Genomic DNA, 22,327 nt, shown 5'->3' with positions numbered 1-22,327 from the left:
TGTGGGACGTTAAAACATTTAGTATAAAAATTTTAAATCATATGCATTAATTAGTAAATTAAACATTGCATTTAATCCTAAACCTATCCTATGCTGACCTGGAACTATAATAAGTCACACTGTAAAAATTGTTGACTTAAAGTTTTGTAGTTGAATCAACATCAGTCAAAAAACATAAAAAAAAAAAAATATATATATTAAGCTGAACTTTGTATACCTACAAACATTAAGTTTTAACCAGACTAATTAAATTTAAAGTAACAAAAACAGTTGTTGTCATGACTTTTTGTATATCATTTTTAGTGCAGATTCCTTTCTTCTTAAACACTTAGTCGTAATACCTCTCTTTCATGTTATTTGAACCTTTATGAAAGTTTAAAGTTCCCACTTTATTAAGCACCACTTTATTAGGTGCATCTGTCCAATTGCTCACTAATACAAATTTCTAATCAGCCAATTACAACTTAATGCATTTAAGCACGTATACATTTAAGTGACTTTAATCGTTGCATTGGGGCAACGCGGTGGCACAGCAGGTATAACGTTCGTCCCACCACAATGTTCTCCCTGTGTTCGCATGGGTTTCCTCCGGGTGCTCCGGTTTCCCCCACAAGTCCAAACTTAAGACGTGGCACAGGTAAATTAGGTATGCTAAAATTGACCATAGTGTATGAGTGATTATCAATGTTTCCCAGTGACGGGTTGCAGCTGAAAGGGTATCCGCTGCATATGCTGGATAAGGAGGCGGTTCATTCCACTGTGGCGACCCCAAATTAATAAAGGGACGCCGACAAGAAAATTAATGAATTAATGAACGTGGCATGGTTATTTCAGAAACTGCTGTTCTACTGTGATTTTCACACAGAACCATTTCTAGGGTTTACAGAGAATGATCCGAAAAAGAGAAAATATCCAGTGAGCGGCAGTTCTGTGGGCGCAAATGCCTTGCAAAAAAGCATCTCTGAACGCACAACATGTCCAACTTTGAGTCAGATGGGCTACAGCAGCAGAAAACCACACTGGGTGCCACTCCTGTCAGCTAACAGGAAACTGAGGCTACAATTCGCACAGGCTCAGCAAATTTGGACAATAAAAGTTTGGAAAAACGTTGCCTGTTCTGATGTATCTTGATTTCTGCTGCAACATTCAGATATAGGGTCAGAATTTGGCATCAATAACATGCTGCTGGTGGTGGTGTAATGGTGTGGGGGATATTTTCTTGGCACACTTTTGGCCCGATAGAACCAGTTGAGCATCCTGTCAATGCCACAGCCTACCTGGGTATTGTTGCTGACCATGTCCATCCCTTTATTACCACAGTGTACTCATCTACTGATGGCTACTTCCAGCAGGATAACGCATCATGTCATAAAGCGCGAGTCATCTCATACTGGTTTCTTGAACATGACAATAAGTCAAATGGCCTTCACAGTCACCAGAGCTCAATCCAATAGAGCACCTTTGGGATGTGGTGGAACAGGAGATTCAGAACATGGGTGTGCAGCTGACAAATCTGCAGCAACTGTGTGATGCTATCATGTCAATATGGGCTAAAATCTCTGAAGAATACTTCCAGTACCCGGTTGAATCTATGCCACAAAGGATTAAGGCAGTTATAAGGGCAACAAGACTTCCAACCCAGTAGTAGTAGCAAGGGGTACCTAATAATCATGTGGCTAGTGAGTGTATATTTCTGTTGTAGTTTGGGTTTACATACACATAGATCTGAAACTGTTATACCAGTTGGCTGACTGTCTGTTCAATGAAGGACTTGTTTAATCAGGTTGATCCACACACACACAACACAATTGTAAAATAATTTGTAAAATGTTATTTGCTGTCATCATGGAAAGGACTTTAGTTATTAAAATTATTGTTTCAAAATATGTTAAACAGAACTAACAAAACATTTACAAAATAATTACAAATTCACAGAAGTGCTTATAATTGCATCTCCAAGTATGTTCTAATGTGTGTGTGTATGCATGCACTTAAATGCTTGGGCATAAACGTACATTCCCTTTAGATTTCTGAGATTTTTATGTTTGCTCCTTTTCTCCAAAAAGCATTTGAACTCAAATCTGACTACTTCAGGTTCATGATTCGAAAGAAAAATCAATGGCAAAGACACAACAAAGCCTCTATTCCCAAAAGAGGTTCAGGATGGACCCCAAGATACAGCTATTCTTTTACAGGTGTACTATTGATAGACTCCTGTCATGTTATATTACTGTCTACTGTATGAATCGCACCACACAGGAGGTGCTACAGTCAGAATGGTTCACCAGGGGTCTGCAGCATAACTACAACAGATGAACCAAGACTAAGACCAACAAAATCTTTATGGACCCCCGCCATCCAAACAACAGCTGCTTTTCATTACTGCAGTCAAGAAAAAAAAGCCCAAAAGCCTCAGGGTCAAAACTGAGAGGTTCTGGAGAAGCTTCTACAGCCAAACTATCCAGACATTTAATGAGGGCCAGAAGCCCGCAGCACTACTGTAACAACACAGCAGAGACCTTTATCATATGCACTCTGTCACATGTATATATTGTTATTCGTGGAGATGAAAAATAATCACACAATAACTACTGCTTTTCTTATTTGCATGGCCTCACTACTCGCACTTGCACTTTGGTATAGTGGCAGAATTCAACACGTCTATGCCGCCTTCTCTTTTTTAACTTGTTTGTTTTTCAGTTTATTCTGCACCCAGTCATGTGTATACAGTACAGTAACTTAAAAAAAGACACAAACTGTAAGTTATGCAATGTTTACAAGTGGTTCCAAAACAGCACCTACTGTTAACACCATGGTAGGCAAGATTTTATCTGTTTTTTATTATTTATTTGGCAGTGCAGTGGCTGGATGAGTAATCATTTCTGAAATATGACTTCAATAAACAATGAATAAAACTGTATTTTAGGGGATTTAAACGTATTAGGTAAAGTGGCACTTTTTTATAGTTGCACATTGTGGCTTTAAAACTAACAACCGTGACTTTATGTTTCATCATTAGTTTGTCCGTTTGTTTGTTTAGACTTTATTATTCCCAAAAGGAAATTCACAGCAAAGTTCTCTATACTTTAAGTTAAATAAAATAAGAGTCATATATAAAAAGACAATAATATTCATAAAATTACTTTCATACTGCACACCTTAGTTTCAAACAATGAAACTTGTCACTTGTCCATACAGTATTAATGCTACAGTATTACATTTCAGCGTATTTCATCAACACTCTCAGAATTAAAGGTACGAGAGCTGGCACTGGGGTGGTACCTTTTCAAAAAGTACACATTTGTACTTGAAGGGTCCATATTGTTACCTCAAAAGTATATATTAGTACCTGCAAATTTTAAGAGGGACACTTTTGTACTTTTTAGGTACTAATATGTACCCTTGAGGTATTAAAATGGACCTTTTAGGTAAAAATTTGTACCTTTTAAAAAGGTACTACCCCAGTGACAGCTTGTAGAGAGAGTGTAGTATGACTTTGGTTATACAATTCAAGTTTATTTTTATAGCACTCTTACAATGTAGATTGTGTCAAAGCAGCGTAACAGAAGTTCTAGCAAATTGAAACAGTGTCAGTCCAGTTTTCAGAGTTAAAGTTAAGTTTAGTTCAGTACAGTGTGGTTAAATTTCACCACTGAAAATCCAAAGACTGAAGAGCAAATCCGTTGATGCGCAGCTCCACAATCCCAACCAAGCAAGCCATTGGTGACAGTGGCGAGGAACAAACTTCACCAATTGATGAGAATGAAGGAGAAAAAAGCCTTGAGAGAAACCAGGCTCAGAGCACAACCATTTCTCCTTTGCCCAAACTTCCTGCGCAGAGCTGCAGTCAAGCGCTGGAGGCTGGAGAACACTGGACGTCCATCGTGGAGAACTGCAGGTGTGAGTAGGTCACCGGTGAGTGAGCATAAAGGCCTACAGGATCAATGCGAAGACTCGTCTGGAAGTCAGTACGTTTACGTGGACACCAGTAATCAAAATTATTTGCCTTAATCTAATTAAGACAACAATAAGATTAAGGTGTTTACATGAGCTGCTTTTTGAATGTTCCTTTCATGATCTCGTCTTACATGTTATGGCACATAATTCAATTAATGTCATTGTGTCACCACGCTATCGACACTTCCTCTGGAGTTTTATGTAGTTTCGTGTGTGTCATTTTTAATTTCTCGACTTTAACTGCAGTTTGGCTCTTTTACTTTTATTCGGGAACATATCAAGCATGCCCCCATGACAATCGAGATATTGGATGCAGCTATGAACTGCTGGAAGAGTGTTGTTTTATTGAAAGTTCATACTGCATGCTGAACGGAATCTGATCACTGTTGGTATAAACAACTTCCTGTATCGTTCCCTGTAACACCGGAGCTGAATTAATCTTGAGCTAAAAGAGCTTGCACACACTTGGACTGTATCAAAAAGGGGATGACTATCGTGTTTTATCATAACGACAAATTTGTCCAGCATTTGATCATGTGCTATCTCTTTTATGCACCCCACAACAGAACCTGCCCATTTTTTAAGCTTAAATAATTTGTTTTCCCTTTTTCCCCTCAGTCCCCCTCCCCAGCAGGTTACACCATACAGGATCAAAGAAAAAAACACCAAATCATAAAAATTCTTTAACAGTGTCTGACACAAACCAAAAGACTTCAGTCTTCTTAATAAATGAACCCTTCTGACCCTTTTTGTACACCTTAACTGTATTTTCAGACCAATCAAGCTATTTATTCAGATATACACTCAGGTACTTATATGATCAAACAATCTAAATTGCAAATGATGCCAATTAAATACACAATGAATTTGTATTTGATATTCTAAATGTTATCTCTTAATTATCTTCTTGTTTACTTTGATGCAGAAACTACCCTCCATGAAATGATTTCAGGTTACACTTAATTTTATGGTGTAATGACACATTTACAGTATGTAAAATATTCATAGCACATCATTTTTTTTTTCAAATTCATTGTCAATTTTTCCAAATTCATTATTAAATTTATGTTATATTGTACAGGTATATTTTTGACAATATCCAAAAAATACATTGAGTCAAAATTATAGCTTTTTCTTTTATGCCAAAAATCACAAGAATATTAAGCAAAAGATTGTGTCCCATGAAGATGTTTTGTATATTTCCTAGTGTAAATATATGAAAATTGAAACACACATACATGAATATATACACACAATATGAAATACACACATACATTTTTTTTTGATAAGTATCTAGAATCAATTTAAAGGTAATTTTATCAGCATTTATATGTTTTGAAATGCCTCATATTGAAAAAGTTGTATCTCCGCCAAATATGGACTTATCTGACAAAGCATCCATCAATAGAAATTCTATTAATTCAGCTTTCAGATAGATCTTAATTTCAGAAAATTGACCTTTATGACTGCTTTGGGTTCAGGGTAACATTTTGTAATGTTACAACATTATTAAATTCTCTCTTCTCAGAATTCTACAAACAATACCCCACAATGGAAACATTAAACTGGTTTGTTAAAATCTTTGCAATTTTTTTTTTTTTTTTTAAATCTACATAACTCTATGTGTTCTCAATACGTTATTGAGGCGCCTTTGGCATCATAACCTCAAGTAATTTTTAAAACGTGTTTTTGGGCAGTTTTTCCTATTATTCCTCACAGGATCTCTTTAGCTCCATGAGGTTGGATGGGGAATGTCGATGCACAGCTATTTTTAGATACCTCCCAAGATGTTCAATTGGGTTAAAGCCTGGGCTCTGACTGGGCCACACAAAAACCTTCACATTGTTGTCCTTTAGTCTCTTCTTTATCTTGGCTGTGTTTTGAAAGATGAACCGTTGCCTCAGTCTCAGGTCCATCGGGTTCTTAATCATCACCCTGACTATGGCCCCTATCCCCTAATCACTCACTTTGACTGGGCAGTCTATTCTAGAAAGAATTCTAGTGGTTACAACCTACCCCCATTAACATATGATGGAGGTCACTGTGCTCATTTGAGCCATCGACGCTGAAGAGATACCTTTCCTTGGTCTCCTTGGTTTGGTTTGTGCTCTGGCATGCACTGTTAGCTGTGGGACCTTAAAATCAATAGAAAACTGGCTCAAATCAAGTTGTAAAAAATTTCAAGGGCCACCTATATCCCTAAATAGTGCACTACTTGAGGGAGCAGCCATTTGAAGTTTAGACATCAGAATCGAGTTATTTATCAACCAGCAAAGTACAAACAAAACAGCCATACCAATGAACTCAATACTCAAATTCACTCATTCATTTTTTGTTCACTTCTCTAAGTGGACTATGTTAGTGTATTTTAGTAAATAGTATATTATAGGTGACTTTATATAGTATCCCACAATGTGACTTTATTTTTAAAATTACAACTTTAAATCTTAAAATTCATTCATTCATTCATTCATTCATTTTCTTGTTGGCTTAGTCCCTTTATTAATCCGGGGCCGCCACAGCGGAATAGACCGCCATCTCATCCAGCACATTTTTAAGCAGCGGATGCCTTTCCAGCCACAACCGATCTCTGATAAGAAATTACAAAATGAAAACTGCAAAATGAGACTCTCAATGTTAATTTAAATGCATGCCCCTTAATATGACCACAGAGTTTTCACAAACAGCCATGATGCTTCCCTATGGAAATAAATAATAACTTTTGGAAAACTGACATGTTGATTTCAGACAGAAGCAGACAAAAAAGTTCTGCAATATGAATTCAAATATTTTGTGTGAAAGTGGTTCAAAATGAAGCAAATAAAACAAAGACTGAGGCTGTAGGCCACAGGCCTAAGAGTAAACAGGAAAATATAATATTTGCATTATGACCAGTCATATCATCTCTCAGTCAAGCTCTGTCCATACACTAAGGTTGAAACTGGCTCTCAAATCAAATGGCGACTTTTAATCTCACACTTCTCTCTTTTTCCCTTTGCAAATCTGAGAAAAGATTTCAGAATTGCAAGATACCATCCAAATTCATACTTTTTCAAAAACTGACATACATTTTATTACATACATTACACATATGGATTAAGTGAGTGAGAAAGAAAAAACACTTTAAAAAACATGACGTTCTTGTATTCTTTAAACTCTGAATGAATTTCCTTTACGATTTCTGGCTTATATTTGACTTTTTCCTCAGAATTGCAAGATATAACATATATATTGGCAAATCTGAACTGGAAAAAAAAAATCTGGGAGAAAAAAAGACAGAATTGCAAAAAGTCTTTTTTTTTTATTATTCTGCTGTGAAAACAAGCCTCTATAGGTTTCCATTTGTTAATATCAATATACTTAAAATAAACTAATACTATGTATAATATATACTCATTGGCCACTTTATTAGATAAATCTGTTTAATCGCTCATTAACGTAAATTTCTAATCAGCCAATCACATGGCAGCAACTCAATGCATTTAGGCATGTAGACATGGTCAAGATGGGTTACAGCAGCAGAAGACCACACCACCAGGTGCCAATCCTGTAAGCTAAGAACAGGAAACTGAGGCTACAATTCGCAGAGGCTCACCAAAATTAGACAAGATAGGAAAAACGTTGCCTGGTGTGATGAGTCTCGATTTCTGCTGCGACATTTAGATAGTAGAGTCAGAAGTTGACGTCGTCAACATGAAAGCATGGATCCATCCCGCCTTGTATCAACAGTTCAGGCTGCTGGTGGTGGTGTAATAGTGTGGGGGATATTTTCTTGGCACACTTTTGGCCCGTTAATACCAATTGAGCATCGCGCCAATGCCACAGCCTACCTGAGTACTGTTGCTGACCATGTCTATCTCGTTATGACCACAGTGTACCCATCTACTGATGGCTACTTCCTGCAGGATAATGCACCATGTCATTTAGCGCAAGTCATCTCATACTGGTTTCTTGAACATGAGTTCACTATACTCAAATGGCCTCCACAGTCCCCAGGTCTAAATCCAATAGAGCAGCTTTGGGATGTGGTGGAATGGGAGATTCACATCATGGATGTGAGCTGACAAATCAGCAGCAACTGCGTGATGCTATCATGTCAATATGGACCAAAATCTCTGAGAAATATTTTCAGTACCTTGTTGAATCTGTCGCGAAGGACTAAGGCAGTTGTGAAGGCAAAAGGGGGTCAAACTCAGTACTACCTAATAAATGTACCTAATGTACCTAATAAAGTAGCCAGTAAGTGTATATCTGTATTTAACAAAACAGTTTTAAGTAATTGAAAAAAACAACAGTAAATGTATTATTTTGTAAAGCATAACATATAGCCTACATTCATTAAATGCACAATGAAAAACAAGTTGAATCAAAACCTGTTCACAGCCCTGCCTAGATAAAATCAGCTATCATCCAACACTATCAGACAACAGCCAAACCCCTTTATGCCTTTGCCCAATATTTATGACCAATTTATGTTCCTGTTGGCGTTTATTTTTACTTTCTTATATACAGTCTTTTACTGTTGAATCATTAGTAATAAAACTTTTCAATCCTCACCACAAATAAAACACAGAGGAAGCTTTTCTCTCTCACCGACTTATGCTTAATGAAGACGTGGTGAGGAGGAAGTTGTGTAGGTCTGCTGAAGCCCATGTGGAGCAGACGTTGAAGACGGGCTGAGTGACGGACGTGCCGTGTAATGTATATGGCATTCTCTGCCTGCTCTTCTGGGCTGACATTAATAGGTGTTGACGCCAGACCATTTAAAGGTCTCCAAACCTCATAAAGTTCCATGACTGAGCTTTTACAGGCAGCTTATCATAACATGACCTATAAATTACATCCAACAGGGAAGCCACAAACCTGGACTCATTTTAAATCAAGAAAATATGACACCTCAGAGTTTTTTTCCGATTCCAAAAAAGGGATAATCTGATAAGTCAGCCATTGAAAAACCAGTTACTGTCAACATTTGGGTGATTTAAATTCATTCATGATGGCTTTAAATGTACTGCCGCTTTGATATTGGCACTCGAGCGCAAGACATTACAGGAAACACTGACTCAGAGACCTGACACCCTGAAACATATAAACACACTTGTCACACTCACAGGTGACTTCCTGTCAGCATATATTTATGTATGCAGGAAAACTGTCATCTGGTCTTTGCTGGTGATTTTTTTTCTCTTCGCCGTGTGCTCTGCCGTTTAAACTCAGGCAATTAGACAAGTGTAGAGATTTCAGGTAGTCGACTTATTCAGATTGCTCACAGCTCCATTTCCAAACAGCCACCTCAAAGATTGAAGTTGGCGGAAGAATAAAGGACTACTCGGCACAATAGTAGCTGTTAGTCTAATAAACGTGTTTTTTATGAACCTTGAATTTAATATTTGATATTAATCCATATTGAGATTACTGATATATTTTTTAATGATTAGTAGTCAACAATTATATGAAACTGTTTGATGTTAATTACCAAAGACACAGTTCTTCATCTATAATCTATGAAGATAATGTGTTATTAAAGGAATGTTTCATCCAAAAATGAAAATTTGCTCACCGTTTACACATCCTCAAGCGCATCCAAAACTTTTGTGATAGGGCTGGGTGATTAACGTAAAGTAATAAAAATCGATATTCAGAATCTATAATCGATCAAATTTCTTTAAGGGTAAATTTTAGGCATGGGACAATGCTTTCAAGGTATACTGTGGTTTGGACAAGTCAAGGTTTTAAAACTGCCAAAATTTTCTGTAATGCTGTTCCTGCAGTATATGTAAATTAGTTTTTTTTTATGTTTTTTTTTTTTTTTGCTTTTTTTAGGGCAACAGTATCTCCAGCTGAAAAGAAATGGACACATTGTTTACTGTTCCAAAATATTTTAAATGTTTCTCAAAATAAAATATATCGGATGTACCTCATCTGCCATTTTATCATAATCACCACTTTACTCCCATTCATCAATTCTCTTGGCATGGGATAGTGTAGCCTCCATCAGATGAGTACTTCAAAATCTCACAGAAAGTAGTATGTCATCCAGGTACTTCTTGCATTTACTGACTGTTTTTCAATTTTTTATGAATTCGGACATATTACTCAGCTCACATACTGTTTTTAGCGTATCATTTATTATGGAAATTCAAACACAGCCATTGTGCTCAAAGCAGAAAAAAACGTATTGTTTTTTTATTCAAACATTTAAAAAGAATATACTTTAGAGCAATAATCAAAATACAGTGATAACATATTTTTATCCAAAGTTATTATACCATCAGAAACTTATACCGGCCCATGCCTAGTTAATTTTTTTTATATTACTTTTCGTACCATGTGTGAAGTCAGGTGACCCTGATCTGTTAAGGCTGAATTATACTTTTAATATTATGATTTTTAGTTATTTTATTATTATGACATTATACTGTACTTCTGCCAAGAGAACATGTACAGTAAAAAAAAAAACTCTCAAAAAAATTTACTTACGCGTCACAACGAAGCGTAGCGCAAGCTTTGTGATAATTTTATTTTTGGTGGGGATGATGACATTTGATAGAGTAGAGAGTTTTTTTTTTTTTTAACAGAAGAAAGAAAGTCAAACAGGAAAGGTGAGAATATTTTCAGTTTCCCCGGTTGGGTAACTATATATATTTATATAACATGCAGTACAACTTAGTTATTATTAATATAAAACTTTTATATAATATATCATCAAAATAAATGCAAGGGTATCTTCAAATGAGAACATTATCATCTAGAGCATTTCTAATTTGCAAAACTTTTCAACAAACAAATGCTATAAATAATGATAATCTTGTTTGAAATTTTGAAGACACATTATCAGTAGTTTATAAAATAAATATAAAACACTATTTAAATTAAAATTGTACTTCTTTAACATACTTAATACAACTATTAATGTAAAATATAGAAAATCAATAATGTCTTTTATTATATTTTAATGTTCCTATTATTTCGCATAATAGTGAATTTTTCACTTTTTAAAAACACTGTCTTTTAATCACCCTCATGTCATTCCAAAATGTATGCATTTCTTTTATTTTGAGGTATTATTGGCATACAAATATTTCTGGATCCCATTGACCACTGTTTTTATTTACCAGTCTTCTTGAAAATACTGCATATTTTATGCTTCACCAAAGACAGTTATACAAGTTTAAAATGACATGAGCCAAAAAATGATGACAGAATTTAAATTTTTCGCAGCGCAGCGCACATTACTGCTCGCTTACGGCCGCCGCATCTGGCCCGATTGATTCGGGCCGGAATCGGTCAGTGAGTCCACAAGCATCCAGAGTCCGGCAGCCGGGGCCGGGCTGAGTGGTAAGTCTCCGGCAGGCGAGAATCTAGCCGGAACTGGCCTGAGTGTATTTTGCTATCTGGGAAAGCTCTCTCTCATTCGCGTGCGCGCGCACTAACATACACACACACAAGCACCAAGCACACACACAGGCAAAGCTCGCTCTCTCTCTCTCTCTCGCATAGCAATATCCGCGATATTGCTAGACAGCCCGCTCCCGTCCCAATTAAAACCCGTTACCGACCGCTTCCGCGATTTATTCGGAAATTTATTCCCGCGCCGCAGAAATCTGGTCGGGTCCTGCAGCGCCCGCGGGACAGCCACAGGAATGCAGACCTCTACTTTAGATTTAAACAGCCCCTATAATGGGTTTTATGGGCTTTAAATGAATGAAAACATTCAGCTGAGGTTTAAATCTAAAAGTAAACCTTTTTTAAAATATGATTTTTTAATAAAAGATTTGACTCAGAGTAGTTTAAATGATTCATTATTAGTCCGGATATATTGCATGTTTGTATTGACGTTGACAAAACAATACCAAATAGGTTCTGTGCCAGATCCGGTAAAACATGAACGTTCCTTTCCCTTTAAACGCGTTGTTTGGGACTGATCATGACTGAAGATGAGTGATCATTGATGAGTGAACATTTTGTTGATTAATGCAATAATCAACATTGCAACAGGTGATTTATCATTTGTTCGTTTGTTAAAGGAAGCATCAAGAAAGATTATTGATGTATGGGACTTTGTCAGAGCTTGACAGGAACTTTATCAGTACACAGTTCATGGATTAGTTTTTTCCATCATTTCACAAGTGTAAGTAAGTGCGATTAAAATGGTTGCTTCCTTGTTTACTCTAGCTTGTAAAATTTCTATTTAATTGTGTTTTGTTACTTGTAATCATTTCACTTGGCCTGTACTGTATCTTTTTATCTCTTTATATTTACATATTGCGTCTTAAGGCACTCTGAAAACGTGGTGCATGCCAATTTGTTTACAGATATAAATGCGTTTGTGAGCTTGCAATCCTTTGCCGTTTGTCATTGATATTTATCAGCTGCTCTTATACACGTGCTGTGGTCAAGTTTTAAAATAGTTCAGCTTTTGCCAGTGTGTGTGAATGTTTGTCATTGCTTTTACTTATGGTTAATATTAGAGCAATAAGCTGGTGTTTAACAGCATTGCTTTATTGCATTCCTGCATTGGGCTTACACATATAGGGCTCTATTTTGACGGTCCATGCGCAGAGCGCAAAACGCAGGGCGCAAACACTTTCAGGGTGTGTCAGAACGCATTTTTGCTAATTTAAGGATGGGAAAATCCGCTTTGCGCCATGGCGCATGGTCTAAAAGGGTTGAGTTTATTTTCTTAATGAGTTATAGGTGTGTTTTGAGAATAAACCAATTAGAGTCTCATCTCCCATTTCCTTTAAGAGCCAGCTGCGTTGCGCCATAAGCGCATTTTGACCTAAAGTAAGTTCACTTTCACTTTTGCTCTCGTGGATAGGGAAACCTTTACGCACAGACATCAATTAGCCTATAAATAATTAATTTAATTTGTTAAGCGCAAAGATTTGTTTCAAAACTATTTCTAAATGCAGTTCTAATTTCTAGCAAACAAATAAATGAACAATAATGACCAAGTGTGGTCAACATACTGAGTTATTTCCAAGTACACCTGCCTATGGTCTAAGATTTGACAGGTTGACAAATCTAAGCTTGTTTTTAATAAAACAAACATAAATATCGATATAATAAATAATACTGCTAATAATAATAACATTATGCAAAAAAAAAAAAAAATTGAACTGAAAAAGCCTCCCGAGATGAAGGCAGTGGTTTTTAAATTCCTGTAGGCTAGAAATTAATATGTTTTGTAATATTTCAATCATTTATATTTATATCCTGTATATATCCTCATATATATATATATATATATATATATATATATATATATATATATATATATATATATATATATATCCTTAAGATACTATATATTTTTCATACGTTAAGATATTTGCATATTGCTCTGCATCTTGTTTGTAGTGTGTAAGCCAGGAGCACTTTGTGCCAGACAATAGACCGACTTTGTTCTGGTCTAAAGAGCAGACTATTTACAGTTTCTCAAAATAGCAACGCGCCAAAACACGCCTGCTTTTTTTGACCAGAACGCCTATGGGCGCACATTTGAGCGCAAATGCATTTGGTATTTAAACAGCGTGGTGCAACACCTCAAAATGACCCTTGCGTCAGGCTAAAAGTAGCAAAAGAGTATTGCGCTGCGCCTTGCCCCACATTGCGCCGGGTGTATGATAGGGCCCATTGTCTGCAGTCTGATTGTTTCAATAATGTTGATAAACTATAGTGGGCATTTCTCTCTGCCTCGCACTGAACGCAGTCACCCAATCGCATTCGCAACAGAATGGGTCATCGGACCAATCAGCGCAAATTAGCATTGTGTTAAGGAGAGGTTTGGGAACAAATGATACACAGAATAAATCATATTGGAGTCGCTGGGATAATTAGGTAAAAATAAATGCAAATTGTAAGACAATAAAAGTGCTTTTTGACCTTGCATGCATATCAGCCTGTTAAAAAACCCTAAAAGCAAAAATATTTGAAGCATAAATAAAAATAAATACAAAAAAAAAAAAATCCCTGTTTACATCAATGAATCTAAAGAAAAAAAAAATCAAAGGAAAATTTTGCAGTGCATCACAACTTGAATAGAAAAGTTGTCTAACCTGGCATAGCATGGACCAGATCTCCACACAGCACTATGAAGCGAGGTTTGGGCTGGAGTTTGTTGATGGCCTGCACTGCCTGCTTTGTGAGCTGGACCTCTTCATCCCACTCATCGCCTCCTGAATCACAATCACCAATCCTCCATGCCTTCATCAGGCCAAGCTGTGGGTCCGCAGCCTGGATGAAATAAAAGGGCCCGCTCCATTCCTTCTGTTCATCTGGGAAGGACAAGAAAACTCATGAAGCTGACAAACTACCTACTGTAAAATCTCAATTATTGATGCCGTGTTTGTGGACAACACGTACACCGTTTTACATAATTAAACATTACATAAGACGTTACATTACATTCATAATCAAAATGCTTTAAAGTATTTATAAAAAGTGCGAGAGTCAGCTGAGGGCACAGCGTTAGCACCTGGAATGTGTGGAACACGTTTGTTTCGCTTGATGTATGTACTGTAAACTTCAGCTGTATACAACACCTCCACAGCAGCTCTAGTGTTATAAGTAAATGAAACCGGCAGGAAAAATAAAACGGCAATTTTTCACACCTTGGGTTTTACAGCACAAATACAGCACAGAATCAGTTCTTATCTAGAAACTTCAAGCATTAAAACTTGGTCAAAATATAAATGAAGACGATGCCCCTGCTGGGAACATCACACAAGTCTAGTCTTTGCTTTCCACTATACTCGCTTACTCCAAGATTGTGAGGAGAATTTTGACAGAGCTTCAAGCCTCAAGAGCTACAGAAAAAATAGAGGATTTCTATCGGTTCCTGATCCTGGAGTGCAGCCAAAGGAAATGTAGGATTCTGATTCATCTTAGCTACACGTTGTTATAATGTATGAACAACTTGCCAGTAACCACAGTTATTAACTCTTTCCATCATTGACAAGATAACTCATCAATTTACAGAGAACACTTTCTTGCCATTTGCACGATTTTGATGGTAAAGTCTAGATAGGATACACGGCCGGCTGGAAGTGCAATATGCACATCAATATATAGGAGCAGAAGTTTTTATGACACTGCATAACAATAATTATTATTTTTACAGTACTGTGACGGTTGGGTTTAGGGTTGGGGTGGGGGTAGACATTGAAAAATTTAATTTATTGGATAATTTATTGGGTTTATGAAAATATAATATTTTGAATCAAAATACTTTAGTGTCTAGTATTTTTGTATTTTAAAATACTGTAAAATACTTTGTAAGAAGTCTACATGACATCATAAAGATGCAGCCTCAGATTGGTGCTTTCTCAGTTATTTGCCTAGGCTTGAGATCAGAACAGAAATCTGATTTATATTGAAGATGTTGATCAATGCTTGGAGAAGGGATGGAAATTATGCATCACACATAAAGAAAGCAACAGACAAACAGCAAGGGTAAATTCACAAGCAGGTCAAAATCAGATGGGAAAATGGGACAAACAAAATAAAAAAAGTCCTACAGTGGCCATAACTACACAAATAAATTGGCTGTTTTAAATGCCAGCCGATCTACAGGTGCTTATTTATAGTTAATTACAAACTTTGACATAGTTAATCAGTACACAACAAAATATTAAATAATATTCCAGTCTACTGGTCAAAAACTCCCAATTATTTTGAGATCTCGTGATTTTACATTGAGTATTGATTATTACAATTGCAAAAATTTTGAAAAATAAGAATTTTAAGAGATGGTAATTTTCACAATAAAGACATTTAGTTCTATATTTCAACTCATTATCTGAATTAAATGTTTTTTACAGTGATTAAAGAGATTGGGCCCTATTATACACCCGGTGCAATGTGGCACGGTGCAAGAGTCGTTTTGACGTTTTGCGCCACGCTGTTTAAATAGCAAATGCATTTGCGCTCATATGTGCAAATCTTTGCGCTTAGCAAACAAAATTAATTATTTATAGGCTAATGGATGTCTGTGCATACAAGTTTCCCCATCCACAAAGTGAAAGCGAAAGTAAACAATGAGGAGGCTTATCTCTCATTCTCACGCTGTAGATGCTCTGTTTAACTGTTTTCTTGCAAGTGAAATGCTCAGTTTTTCAACCTACAAAATCCGTCATGTAAATAGCAAATGCGCTATGGCGCGACACAACTGACTTTTAAAGGAAATGGGAGATGAGACTCTGATTGGTTTATTCTCAAAGCACACCTATAACTAGGGCCAGACGGAATCTGCGGACGTTTTTTGTTATTTCTGCTGAGAATTTTGGTAAAAATCTGCGGATTTCTGCAGAATTATTTTAGGAGAATCCAACTGAGTATCATAACTAAAACCTTAATATATTAAATAAAAAATAATAAATTACTGAATAAAAACTGAATAAATTCAGATTTACACATTTACTCAAGTAAATAAACAGAATTAATAATGGGCTAAAAATCTTCAGAAATCTGCCGAATTCTGTGGAAAATCTGAATAATAGAAGCCCATTATCTTCAAAACAGGACTTTCTGTATGAAATTTGTACAAAATCTATACTAAAATCAAAATGAAACAAGTTTGGATTGATTTTTTATTCTTACAGTAAAGGTGATGAGGTGCAGAGAAGCTGGCTTATACAACGCTGTTGTTATCAATCTTTGTTTACTTCTCTAAGTCAGTTTAATGGTGAAGGGATTTATCCAACATGCCTATTAACTGACGGTTTGCAAAAATAATGTCATGTTCCCTTGTAAAAGTATTTTGTAGTATTTACAAAATACAAAATACAGTATTTTATTTTGATACTTGTTGCGGCTGCTGTATTTTGTAGTTTATTTTGATACACATAAAACTGAGGTATTTGGTATTTTACTTTAAAATACATTTTAATGTATTTTGCCCATCCCTGGATACAACTACTGTTTTTCTGTTACTGTGATGGTTGGGTATAGGGTGGGGGTGGGGTAGATATTAATAAAATACAGTTCATGGGAAATTTAATAAATAATATAAATAATTTTGGTTAACTCCGGCCACAACCATATCTGATCTAGCAACAACCGTTTTGACACATTTGAGGTATATTACAGTAAGGCAAGCCATTGCACATGTCCTGAATGCATACCTGTCGACCCTCATGTTTTTTCCCAGGATTCCCCCATATTTTACTATCCCACTATCATCCCGTAAAGGTATTTTCCCGTATTTCTTTTGTTTTTCCAATGTTTCTATGAAGGATGGCAATAATCATTAAAGAGCCAATAGTCGCTATATGCAACCCATACCACCGAACCACCAGGGGACGCCCTTTGCTTTTAAAGGTGAATCTTTTCAGAGCTTTCATTTTATTTAGGCATGAAAACACTTTGAAATAAATATAAAAATGGCAGGATTTTCTTCTTTTCCATTACAAGTGCCATCAACCCCCCTATGCAGTCCTTTAAAACAAGACTGTCAGACGATACATAGATGTAAATAAATGTTCACACAATTTGATTTGAGTGAGTGAGTTTTTTTTTTTTTTTAAACACAAGTTTTTTCTACAATGAGCACACACAGTTAGGAAAACAATCAAACGCTTTCATTATGAGAGCATTTTTAAAGTGACACCTCTGTTATTTAATTGGGATCCCTTATTTCCACATCCCAATGTTGACAGGTATGATTGAATGAGTTATCAGAATGTAAGAAAATCCTGTATGAGAATGGGCCTCCTGGGTGTAAAATATAAGACAATCAGATAGCGTAGATCAGATTGCATGTAAACATTCCTATGGCTTATAGTATCTGCACTATCAGAGCTTGCCAGAGCGAAAGGATCCGTCCCCATCAATCTGGAGGTAGTTGTGTGTGTGCATTATATACTATATAAAAAATAAACTACTTAGGAAAAAAAACTTTTTTTAAATGGTTTATATTTGATGGTTGATTTTATTTATATGACCATTATTTTAATAAAATGGATTTTGTTTGTTTAAAAGCAGATGCTGCATTATTTCATGTGTAATATGGTCCTATATTCCTTAAAGTCAGTTTTCTGAGGGTGAAAAATTTTGGTAAAAATCATCAAAAATGCTGACAGTGGCTGACAACTTAAAAAAAGGAAAAAAAGGAGTGCAATTAATTGCAAGCTGTAAGTTATGGCTGCATGATATTGGAAAAATCTGACTGTGCAATATTTTGTTTTTCTGCAATATGCATTGTGATATAATGTATTTACAATTTCACCAAATGATTGAATAGCACTATTTGAAAATTAAGGTCCCATTTTATTTTAAGATTCAATTCTTGATATTAGCAAACAATTAACTATGATGTTCACTTCCTAATTAATGGTTATTAGGGTATTTTAGGCATTGGGAAGGATCAGGGATGTAGAATAAGATCATGCAGAATATGTAGTTTATAAGTAATACAAAGCAACCAATATCTCAATAACATGTATGCTAATCAGCCACTAGTTAATAGTGAGAATTAGTCATTTTGATTAAGTTGATTCTGTGTAGGGGGAGTGAATCATGCAAAATATGTAATAGGCAAATTACAAGCATTTAATAAATGCAATAAAGCAAAAATAACATTGAAATAAGCCGTGCATGCTTTATGGTTTTGTACATGTAAATGTAAAAATTAAATTACAAAGTCTTCATTGTATAAATTCAGTAAAATTGTTCTTGAAAAAAACTTCTTTTTTTTTTTGCGCTGAACATTTTAGTCTTTCTCAGGCCTTAAATACATCCAAATTATGAAATTTTAACCCATTGTGTTTAAACTGCATCAACATTGAAGCAGCAATCCCAACTCAACATTGCATATCTATGCAATGTGACTATTGCAGATGCACACATTGCGATACCGATGATCACTTTAACGATATATCGTTCAGCGCTTGTGTAACTGTTTGATTATTCAATGGCAGGCACAAGACAGTAGTTCTGGAGTATGATGTTAATATTTTTATGTGCAAAATAGAACAATTTTATAAAAGTTATTCATAAAACCGGTTCATAAATATCATTTGTCGGTGAATATTACACAGGTTCTGTTGTATGATTCTGATTCACCTAAACATTTTTTGTAAAGTCTTTAGTTGGGAGTTGGATGACAATGGTTATGCAGTTTTTGATTCACTAAAAGAACTGGTTATTAAAAGTCATTCAGTGGCTAGGTTCATAAAGGACATAGGACATAGTGTATTTTTTGATTTACTTAAAAAAAAAAAAAAAAAAAATACCACAAGCGCACAAGAGTATTTCGAGGAATGCTCTTATTTGACAAGTCAGATGTAATGGCTGTCCAATGTTTTGATTGGCTAAAAGGAGCAGACTATATAAGATAACTGACATTTTTGCTCATAATAGCTATTCACTTGATGACCATGTAATTCAGTAACACAACTTGCCCATAAAAGTTTTTCATTTGGCAGCCAAATGGTTTGTTTATGATACACTAAAATGAATCAGCCCATAAAAGGTATTCATTCAGGAAACAGGATAATCTGGCTGTGCTCTAGGTTTCTGCACATCCAGTCCGGACTAACAATCTACAAGTGTCCAGCAGTTGGCGTCGCAAAACCAAGATTATACAGCACTGACCGATAGGGTATATGCCGAGCTAGTGCTGTTCTTATGCTGATACACTTCCGGTGACCTGTTATTGTGAACTTTTTACCATTTATATGGTTCCTTATACAGCATCGATGTTGTAATGTCATTAAAATACATTCAGTTAAATAAACTTTAGCATTTATTTAGTTGCTCAAGCGTAAAACGAGACAAATAGCTGTTTACTCGCATTATTTTGCATTGGCATTCAATTCGCCGGAAGCGCCTAACCCTGGTTACTGGCAAGTTAAAAGTCCTATTAGCATGCTTCAGCATATACCCCATTACATGCCGTTTGAGCATGTATTTGAAATCGTAACTTTCTGTAGTGCATTTACTTTTTGTTAAAGTCCAGTTGGCGACTTCAGTCATACAGTATGGCTGATCAGTGGTTGTCTTCTTTGACACTTTTAATGGTCATTGATTTTTCTATGTGTGATTTGATTAGACAGGAATTACCGGACATATCACAAATCACTGTATACAAAAAAATAAATAAATAAATAAAAAAATCAACATACAAAAATAGCGACTGCGGCTTAAATGAAAGTAATGCAGTAAAAGAAGCAATACAGCAATAAAATTATACTTGTTTAAAAGTAAATATACATTTTTAAAGAGCCCTTATTATGCACTATATAAGGTCATATTTTGGTGTTGGAGGTCTCTAACAGCTGGCTGATTTGCATGTAAGGTCAAAAAACCCTTTCATTGTCTTTTAATAAGCATTATTTTTACCTAATTATCCCAGCAAATCCTATACAATTTGTTCAGCGATTTATTTGTTACCAAACCCCACCTTTGCGTGATGTTAAAGGAAGAAGCATGCGTTGCATTTTCAACGTGGTTTGGATGCAATACGTGAACCAGCTCAAAGAGATTTAACATAAAAGATCTGTAATAGATAAGTGATTACAAGTCATGCTGAGCAATTACAAATACAACACACAATTAAATACACATTTTGCAAACTACAGAAAATGAGGCAACCATATTAATCACACTTACAGCTCGTGTAGGAAGGAGAAACACTTAAAGGGTCTATAGGAAGAGGAAACTGGTCCATATAAACTGTGTAACAGTTACTGACAAAGTCCCATTCATTCACAGCCCATTTACACGACAACGTTTCCTATTTTCTTTGAATAGTTGACGTCAAGCGTTGGCGAACTGAATTGTAGATAAGTCGGCACCGCTTCAGGGGCTTCAGTCACTGTAGAAGTTGAAAATTTCTCAACTTTTTTAAAGCACCAATGGACGCGTTAGCCAATCAGATCTTTATGCAAAATCACAGACAAAATGTATTTGCTGACGTTGCTATGAGCAAGCAACTTGAAAAATGTAGTGAGCCAAGTTATTAGCTACTCTATTTAAATGTAGCTTAACTACACTAAAAGCTAAATTGTAGCAAGCTAATCTAAAAGCTACTAGACAAAAGTAGCTTAGCTACATCGAAGCTATTTTTATAGCAATCAGTTTAATTATTAACTGCAAATAATATGCTGTATTAAACAGAAACAAAAAATAGTATATAAAAGCAAAAAATAAAAACCAAATAAAAGCAGGTTACACATTTAAAATACTATAGTAATTTATAGTAAAGGGAAATATTTAGGATTAAGAATTAAATTGTAAATATATACTCTTCATTAATCAATTACACTGCATGATGCTGTATCATTAACTATCACAAATTAATAGTAATTACCATAGTATACTTAAACTTTTAATACAGTAAACTATAGTCTTCTCTCCCTCAGTCATCTTTCCATCAAGTAAATTTAGGAGGCATTAAAGCACCAATGCTTATTGTCGATCAGCGTAAAACAGGAAGAATTCATCATTTCGCTATCATGTTGATTTACTTTCATCGGTAAGACACCGGCCTCAAAGCTCCGTGAATTTTGGTGCCATTACTTACTGATCCGCAATCAGTAAATGTAGCTTGTGTGGACGTTACTGCGCAACTTGACAAAAAAAAAAAAAAGTTTCACTACAGAAAAGCTATTTAATTTAGAAAGTAGTGACGCTACCACCGCGGTACTGAAAAATGTAGTTAAGCTAGCTGCATTACTACTTGTAGCGCCGCTACTGCCCAACACTGGCTATGACGATCGCATCAGCCCCAACTTCAGAAATGCCCTCCATGCTCCATCAAGCGTTGACACTAAAGCCCCATGTGAATCAGATGTAATAGTCTTTGCTGATCCTTCCTTTACAAAATGGTTGACAAATCCCAAGTTGCAGGATAGGTTATTCTATTAATCATCAGAAAAATGACAGCAACAAACACAGCAAATCATATACTGTAGTATTGTTGAGAAAATGAACTTTAACTCTTTATTTCCCACAGTTAGATATCTGGTCATCTTTCTGTGATTGTAATCTTTGCATCATGATCAATCCCATAATCCCCTGCACTCAGCTAGTGTTTGAAAGGTAGGGCGTGTTCATATTTTACCAGATTCTGCACCTCACTTTTGGCGAAGCTGCATCCCAAATGGCACACTATACACTATGCACTCATGCACTATGTACTTATACACTTACACACTCAACAGCATAGTATATGTATGTAGTGTCGTCCCAAATGGCACACTAATGTTTTTTCACTAAGCGGAAATTCAAACTGTTTCCCTGATGACGTTTGACGGTTGCCAAATCAGTGAAATAAACGACTTTATCAGTGAAATAAACTAATTATCAAATAATACCTGCCGTGAGAATAACTGCATTCACCACCAGGAGGCGCTTAAATCACTCT

The 22,327-nt window shown here is 35.7% G+C and overlaps 1 protein-coding gene across 4 annotated transcripts in view; it reads right to left on the bottom strand.

Annotated features, from left to right (window-relative positions):
- Positions 1 to 22,327, bottom strand: part of cpped1 (calcineurin-like phosphoesterase domain containing 1) — a 66,638-nt gene that overhangs the window by 41,422 nt on the left and 2,889 nt on the right. For all 4 annotated transcript variants that reach the window (XR_011017333.2, XR_012387573.1, NM_001007413.1 and 1 more), the window contains 1 exon segment: positions 14,019 to 14,237. Coding sequence is in view for 2 of the 4 variants with exons in the window: in NM_001007413.1 (NP_001007414.1) it covers positions 14,019 to 14,237 (219 nt within the window). In the remaining 2 variants the exon portion in view is untranslated.

Source organism: Danio rerio, chromosome 12, assembly GCF_049306965.1.
Source record: "Danio rerio strain Tuebingen ecotype United States chromosome 12, GRCz12tu, whole genome shotgun sequence".
NCBI lineage: Eukaryota > Metazoa > Chordata > Actinopteri > Cypriniformes > Danionidae > Danio > Danio rerio.
This window is presented reverse-complemented; position numbering and strand designations above follow the sequence as displayed.